The sequence below is a fragment of the Aegilops tauschii genome, chromosome 6 (assembly GCF_002575655.3).
Source record: "Aegilops tauschii subsp. strangulata cultivar AL8/78 chromosome 6, Aet v6.0, whole genome shotgun sequence".
Taxonomy (NCBI): domain Eukaryota; kingdom Viridiplantae; phylum Streptophyta; class Magnoliopsida; order Poales; family Poaceae; genus Aegilops; species Aegilops tauschii.
In genome coordinates, this window is record NC_053040.3 from 482931481 (window position 1) to 482939794 (window position 8314).

Sequence of the window (8314 nt, forward strand, 5' to 3'; positions counted from 1 at the left end):
AGTGGATAGCAATAAGCATGAACTAGATGGCACCGAATAGTGTCCAATTACATTCATGGATGAGTAGCATGTAATTGAAATTCTTAGAGAAACATTCACATATGTTCTTTCTTCTTTTTTTTCAATTACAAGACAAACAGGAAGGACACAATTTTCTCTAATTTCTTTTATTCAAGTTACTACTGCGGCCCCTACTTCGAAATGATAAAATGAAGGAGACTATATAATAAGATCAACAAAATCAGAGACAAAATCATGAGTTCACAAAACAATATCAACGCATTTAAATAAGATCATGCACATGGGAGGGGAGGGGATTTTGGGTCGATGCTAGCGGTTGCGTTCCCGTACGCGGGTATGAGTATTGCCTTCCCGTGCCGGTACCCAGCTTAACCGATCGAGATTATTTTCCCATTTATAAACACATGGGTATTTATTTTTCTCAAACCCTTACCCTAATAGGGTTTTTACCTGCCGGGTTCGCGGGTTGCAGGTACCCATTGCCATGTTGAATGTTGCTACTCTCTCTCTCTCTCTCTCTCTCTCTCTCTCTCTCTCTCTCTCGGCATAAGATGAGCATCAACTTTCTTTTTTCCCTGCGAGGTTTTGCCGAGGCATGCATCTGTGGTTATTGATGGTATGTTTTGTCTTCAATCTGATTTTGATGAGGTGTTCATTTGCAACATGGATCGGCGTCGGTACTATCACTTAAGTCCAGACTAAGGGTTGATTTCAGGAAAACACAGTGGATTTCTAGAAAAATATGAAAAACAATTTGTTTTTCTCACTTAAGTCTAGACTGCGGGTTGATTTAAGGAAAATATAAGGGGTTTTCTGTAAAAAATGCGACGGATGGGTAGAAGCACTAATGACTTTATTAGTAGGTATAGATCAGTGATGGAGGACCAGAAAAAAAATTTAAGGCTCAATCCTCGGAGTGCAACCTTCGGCGCCCGAAACGTGATATGGCGCTCACGCAAGCCCCAAGCATGTTGAGGCCCAGCAGAGTTCGCTCCCCTGGCCTTGCTCACTTTGCTCGCTCGGCGCTCGCTACACAACCTAGTTTTCCCTATTTTTGTTTTGTTGATCTGGTAGAAAAAACCGGCCTATTTTTTTAATACTTTTGAAAACAATAATGGGCACCCTATTGCATGTAACTTTTGAGAAAAAATGTGAAATCAAAAAGGCTTACAGATTTTATAAAAAATTTCATCCGTCTGAAAAATGTGCATCAATTTCCTGAAAATTGTTCATCATTTTTTCTAAGATATCACAAATTTTAGAAAATTTCATTGATTTTTTAAAAAAGTTCAACAGTTTTCAAATAAACTTCATCGATTTTGAAAAAGAAGTTCATCAATTTTGAAAAAAAGGTTCATCAATTATTATAAAATCATAAATTTAAAAAATCTACAAGAATTTTAAAAAAGGAAAAATAAAAAGGAGAAAAAATAAAAGGAAAATAAAAATAAAAATAAAAATAAAATCAAAGATAAAAGAAAAGGAGAAAGAAAGACAGAAGAAATTGGAGTAAGTAATTAGAACAGGTGCGGTTCCGAGATGGTTACTGCAGCTTCTTGAGAAGTAGATCACGGGTTTGAATCACCTTGTGCACACGTTTTTTGCAAGTTAATAGAAAAAAGAAGAAGGCTATACGGGCAAAACCAGCGCGGAGGGGTGTGTGTGCTGGTTTGCAGAAAACGAAGAAACGGGCGCTGAAGGTGCTGAATAGGAAATGCCGCTACACTATGCATGCTATTGGACTTGCCTCTTAATGAGAGCACCAGACGTGAGTCGCCCTTTGATCTTTTTTTATTTGAAATCACTTGTTAAGGGTTATCTTTGCAAAGGTTTCTCTTCACTTTTTCAGGCGCCGACAGGTTGAGCACTGCATGTACATCACTTGTCTCATCTGATACTTTTTTCCCATAGATTCATTTATTAAAAAAGAGATCTCTTGAACCATGCGTTCAAATACATAATTGTTTTCACTATTAGATTTCTCGCGTCCAGATCTCCAAAAAGATCCCATGTTAATAGGTCCTGCTGAATTTCTTTTCACGAAAACACGAAAACCAAAAAAAGAACAAAAACAAAACCAGAAAAAATTGGCAACTGAAAAACGAAAAAAGAAACAAAACCCAAAAGTACAGCTGTGGTTTTCACTTTTTTTTGGGGGGGGGGGGGGGGGGGGGAGCACATGCTGCGCTTTTCTTTTTTCGGGGAAGCACAGACCGTGCTTCTTGTGGAAGCAAGACTTTGCTTCTCACGAAAGCACATATGTGCTTTTCGTAGAATCACAGGATATGCTTTTCTCTTTTATGAGGAAGCACAATTGTGTTTTCAAGAAGCACAACTTGTGAAAGCATAAGCGGGACTCATAGGCTATGCTTCTGATGAAAGCCCAACATGTGCTTCTCGGGGAAGCAAACTTGTGCTTCCATGAAAGCACAACCGTGCTTCCGCGAGAAGCACCTCCTATGTTTTTTTCCTGAGGAAATTGTGCTTCCTACAAGCATAAAAAAGAACTTAATTTTTTTTCCACCAAAACCCAGAGAATGTTAGGCAGAACCCCAAAACCAAAAAAGTTCCGAAAACACGTGCAGAAATCAGAAGAATTCGTGCCCCCGTGGGTGCACCCAATACACGACACGTGGCGGCAAGATGCAGCTAGGGCGCTTCCTCTGCGAGCCCCCGAAGGGATGCCTGTTCAAAAAAAAGTATTTTTACAGTGGAAAAAAAGTTAGTTGCTCCCATTTCTTAGCGTTCCTTCGATCTTGTAGTACCCAGATTGTTTTTTTAGGCAAAGTAGGCCAGATATAGGCCCTGTTTGGTTCAGCTTTTATCGACGTATTCCGCTGCCCCGCAGCAGAATCTGAACCAAAGGGCGAACCCAGCTGAATCCGATTTCAGAAATCCGCTGTCAAAATCTGAACCAAAAGCGGAAGCAGCTCAGGACATGCTTTTCAAAATCTGATTCTGCTGCAGGCTGACAGCCGAACCAAACTGGGCCATAGCCCTGACGTTCTACGGGCCGCTGCCAAGTAGTGTGGCTTCGACGGTTGTACTTGGGTCTGGCCCACAGCTTGACCTCCTATCTTGCCACTAGCCGACCGCACCGCAGAGCGACACCGCCGCCGCCGCTGCCGCCGCCGCGAGGCCTCGCTGGAGAAGCAACCCAGTTTCCGCGTCTTCAGGATGGCGGCGACTCTGAGGAGCCTCGGGATCAAGACGCGGACGTGCAGGAGGGCCATGAGGGAGCTTCGGTCGTACGAGGAGGAGGTGGAGAAGGAGGCTGCCAAGACTGCAGCCATGAAGGAGAGGGGCGCCGATCCCTACGATCTCAAGCAGCAGGTGAAAAATCTCCCAACTTACAAGACTCTTTCTTTTCTTGTCTTCTTAGTAGTTCCATACTTCTAGTCCATCCCAGTTTTTCCCTGAAAATTTTAACCTAAATAAATACTCTGCATAGTTTTCTTCATCTATTGTCACGATAGAATATTAGACAACCTATTACTCTTCAGGCTTCAGCCAGCAAAGAAAATCTTCTACTACTCTTCATCTATTGTCACAATAGAGTACTCAGTTACTCACAACCTAGACTTGGTGGTGGTTGATTGAATTTCTGTGTTTGGCTTTTGCCCATGTGATAGACTTGATGTTAGACAATCTATTATTCTTCAGGCTTCAGCCAGTATATAGAAAATCTTCCAACAAGAACTGGTTTGCATTTCTTGTATGTATGTATGTATGCTATTGGGCGGACAGCCTATCTAAATGTTACAAATAAAGCATCTTGAAGCCGTGATGGGCATAGCATACGACCAACCGTAAATCAAATGAACATGTGGTATAGGCCCTCTTTATATCCCTTTTGACAAGTATATATATTTTTCCATTAATTATCACATTTTTCAGGTTTAACGTGTAGCTACAACCACATGCTTATGAGATATTACAATTCACATGTGTTTGGAGAACTCTGACATGTTTTTTTACTTTTTTGTAATTGAGATCGAGAATGGCCATTGCTGTCAATGTCTAAGATCCTTTATCTAAGTGCCTCTTTAGATGAGGAAATGCCAATTTGTTGATCATACAAATCTCTGAAGTTGTAGCTCCATGTGAATTGCACTGTATCTTAATGTCATTTACTTCTTCAGGAGAATGTTTTGGCTGAGTCAAGGATGATGATCCCAGACTGTCATAAGCGTCTTGAAGCCACACTGGCAGAACTGGAAGCAACTCTGGTACCGTTTCTGAAACATTTAAGCTAAATTTGACATTGTATATGTGTGATCTTGTCATGAGCTGTTCCAAGCTATTTGCAGGCCGAATTGAAGGAGTCAGGAGAACAAGGTGTTGAGATAGGAGAGGCGGAGAGCGCGATTACAGAAGTTGAAACTGTATTCGAGCAATTCGAAGATCAACTCACTAGTCAAGAGCGCCGGTGTGTTGAAGTTTTAGCAAGCATCTTGATAAAATACTTGCCCTGACTTGTAACTGATTACATGAGATGTTTTGAACCGTTGTTCGTACCTTAGAAACTCATTCCATGAGATGTTTTCATGTGAGTTGGTGTACCCATTTTATTCGGTGTTTGGTTGGTTGCAATCTCATTATTACGCAGCTGAGAGCGGTTGACTCAGAAATTTGTCCCGGATGAATCAGATGGAGTTGTAACTTGATATTTGAGTGGATACAGTAGAGACATGCCAATTCAGATTCTGTAAATTTTTCAGCCAGTTTGAACTATTTGGACCAGCGGAAGGTCTCACGAAAAATAGCATAAGCCACAGCAGGCGCAGGCCAGAACAGTCAAATTCGAGATTTTACCAGTGCAAAACTGCAGACCATAGAGTTTAATTAGCTCTTAAACTTCTCAGTGGCGGAGCAAATGCGCAGTGTTACTTGAGATATATCTAGTCAAGAAGAGGATGATTTTTGCAAGCAAAACAATGAGAGGAGGAGTTAAGTAATTCACGGCATAACATGCTCGGCCTATCAACTGGGATGCATTTTATATGTAATCCTCATGGGTCATGGCATCTGTTTCACATACTCAATCGCTTTAGGGCATTTGTAACCGATCACCTATCCGGTTGTAAGAGAGGATAAATTCGATTTTCGTCCCTTATGCAGCACAGCTGATCCCCTAAGCCGAATAGAGGATAATTTATCCTCCGGCGTCTATCGAAACCCCCGTCTGAAAAACGGCCAAGGAAAAATTTTCATCACGCAAAGGCCTCCTAGTGACCGGCCGGTGAATCGTGTGAAGCTCCCTTGTCAACGGCAGCAACCTCCGGCCTCGCCGGAGACCTCGCCGGCCTACGGAATCCTAGCAGAAGGCAGCTTCCCAGCTACATCCATGCGGCTGCTCGCATGCACAGCTTTGCCCCGGCATTGCTAGCCTCGCCGGCTCACTGTGCATTGGCTCCATCGGCACGGCTGGTGGTTATCAAGATCCCACCGTCGCGGAAATGCATGGCATATGTTCGACGAAGTGCACAAACAAAAAGTAACTTTACTACGTTATATAAGGGATCGGTCAGATCCGGTAAAAACTTAGTGTAGATCTAGGAGATGTTGCTAATAATTTGGACAAGTTGATGAAGTCTCTTCATGGGTGGAGTAAGGTTCACATTGGATATTTGCCAAAAAAGCTTGAAAATGCTCGTAAAAGATTAAGTGTGTTATTTAACAGAAATGATTATAAAGCAATAGTGGAGAGGAAGAAAAATTTAAAGGAAATGGATGAGCTCCTGATTAAGGAAGAAATCATGTGGAAGCAGAGATCATGTCTGGATAAAATGAAGTGGGGAGATAGGAACACAAATTTTTTCCATAGGAAGGCCACTTGGAGAGCGAGAAAGAATAATATTTCTGCCATCAGTAGAAATGATGGGTCTCTTTCTCATGATATGGAAGAAATCAAAGGTATCACAAATTCTTTTTTCAAGGATCTTTAATCCTTTGATTCTATGGTAAATCTGATGTGTATTATTTCTCTTGTGAAACCTTTGGCCCAATCAGCCTTTGTAATGAGATTTATAAAATTATCTCCAAGTGCCTTGCCAACAGACTGAGACCTCTGCTGGATGGTATGACTTCTCCTACCCAAAGTGCATTTATCCCTGGAAGATTAATATCTGATAATGCCCTCATCGATTTTGAATGTATACACTCTTTAAATACGTTAAAATGTTGGAAATATGCTCTAGAGGCAATAATAAAATGGTTATTATTGTATTTTCTTGTTCATGATAATTGTCTATTGTTCATGCTATAATTGTATTAACCGGAAACCGTAATACATGTGTGAATACATAGACCACAACATGTCCCTAGTAAGCCTCTAGTTGACTAGCTCGTTGATCAATAGATGGTTATGGTTTCCTGACCATGGACATTGGATGTCATTGATAATGGGATCACATCATTCGGAGAATGATGTGATGCACAAGACCCAATCCTAAGCATAGCACAAGATCGTGTAGTTCGTTTGCTAAGAGCTTTTCTAATGTCAAGTATCGTTTCCTTAGACCATGAGATTGTGCAACTCCCGGATACCGTAGGAATGCTTTGGGTGTACCAAACGTCACAACGTAACTGGGTGGCTATAAAGGTGCACTACAGGTATCTCTGAAAGTGTCTGTTGGGTTGGCACGAATCGAGACTGGGATTTGTCACTCCGTATGACGGAGAGGTATCTCTGGGCCCACTCGGTAATGCATCATCATAATGAGCTCATTGTGACTAAGGAGTTAGCCACGGGATCATGCGTTACGGAACGAGTAAAGAGACTTGCCGGTAACGAGATTGAACGAGGTATTGGGATACCGACGATCGAATCTCGGGCAAGTAACATACCGATGGTCAAAGGGAATTGTATACGAGATTGATTGAATCCCCGACATCGTGGTTCATCCGATGAGATCATCGTGGAACATGTGGGAGTCAATATGGGTATCCAGATCCCGCTATTGGTTATTGGCCGGAGAGGTGTCCCAGTCATGTCTGCATGGTTCCCGAACCCGTAGGGTCTACACACTTAAGGTTCGGTGACGCTAGAGTTGTTATGGGAAATAGTATGTGGTTACCGAAGGTTGTTCGGAGTCTCGGATGAGATCTCGGACGTGACGAGGAACTCCGGAGTGGTCCGGAGGTGAAGATCGATATATTGGACGAAGGGTATTGGAGTCCGGAATTGTTCTGGGAGGTACCGGGTGACGACCAGCGTGACCGAAAGGTGTTTCGGACGCCCCGGCAAGCGTTGGGGGGCCTTATGGGCCAAGGGGAGGGGGCACACCAGCCCACTAAGGGGCTGTGCGCCCCTCCCAACCCCTCTCACGTAACGTGGAGAGGTGGGGGCGCCTCCCCTAGGGCAGCCACCCCTCCCGGCTTGGGGGGCAAGTTTCCCAGGGGTTGGGGCGCCCAAACCCATCTAGGGTTTCCCCTGTGGCCGCCGCCCCTCCCCTAGGGAACCCTAGGGCGCCTCCTCCACCCCCTTCCCCCTATATATAGTGAGGGAGAGAGAGGGCAGCCGCACCCCCTGGCCTGGCGCAGCCCTCTCCTCCTCCAACTCCTCCTGCTCCTCCGTAGTGCTTAGCGAAGCTCTGCCGGAGAACCACAAGCTCCATTGCCACCACGCCGTCGTGCTGCTGGAGTTCTCCCTCAACTTCTCCTCTCCCCTTGCTGTATCAAGAAGGAGAGACGTCCCTGGGCTGTACATGTGTTGAACGCGGAGGCGCCGTCCGTTTGGCGCTAGATCGGATCTTCTGCGATTTGAATCGCCGCGAGTACGACTCCATCAACCGCGTTCTTGTAACGCTTCCGCTTAGCGATCTTCAAGGGTATGAAGATGCACTCCCTCTCTCTAGTTGCTAGAATCTCCTAGATTGATCTTGGTGACACGTAGGAAAATTTTGCATTATTGCTACGTTCCCCAACAGTGGCATCATGAGCTAGGTCAATGCGTAGATTCTATGCACGAGTAGAACACAAAGTAGTTGTGGGCGATGATTTGTTCAATTTGCTTACCGTTACTAGTCTTATCTTGATTCGGCGGCATTGTGGGATGAAGCGGCCCGGACCGACCTTACACGTACACTTACGTGAGACAAGTTCCACCGACTGACATGCACTTGATGCATAAGGTGGCTAGCGGGTGTCTGTCTCTCCCACTTTAGTCGGATCGGATTCGATGAAGAGGGTCCTTATGAAGGGTAAATAGCAATTGGCATATCATCGTTGTGGCTTTTGCGTAGGTAAGAAACGTTCTTGCTAGAAACCCATAGCAGCCACGTAAAACATG

General features: G+C 44.0%; 1 protein-coding gene across 1 annotated transcript; it reads left to right on the plus strand.

Moving 5' to 3' along the window:
* The first annotated feature begins 3117 nt into the window (after positions 1–3117).
* On the plus strand, positions 3118–4702 carry LOC109748851 (tubulin-folding cofactor A-like). The gene is made up of 3 exons (XM_020307871.4): positions 3118–3354; positions 4164–4250; positions 4332–4702. Exons 1-3 carry the CDS (start codon positions 3199–3201, stop codon positions 4494–4496), a joined length of 408 nt encoding a protein of 135 aa, XP_020163460.2. The 5' UTR covers positions 3118–3198; the 3' UTR covers positions 4497–4702.
* The last annotated feature ends 3612 nt before the right edge of the window (positions 4703–8314 follow it).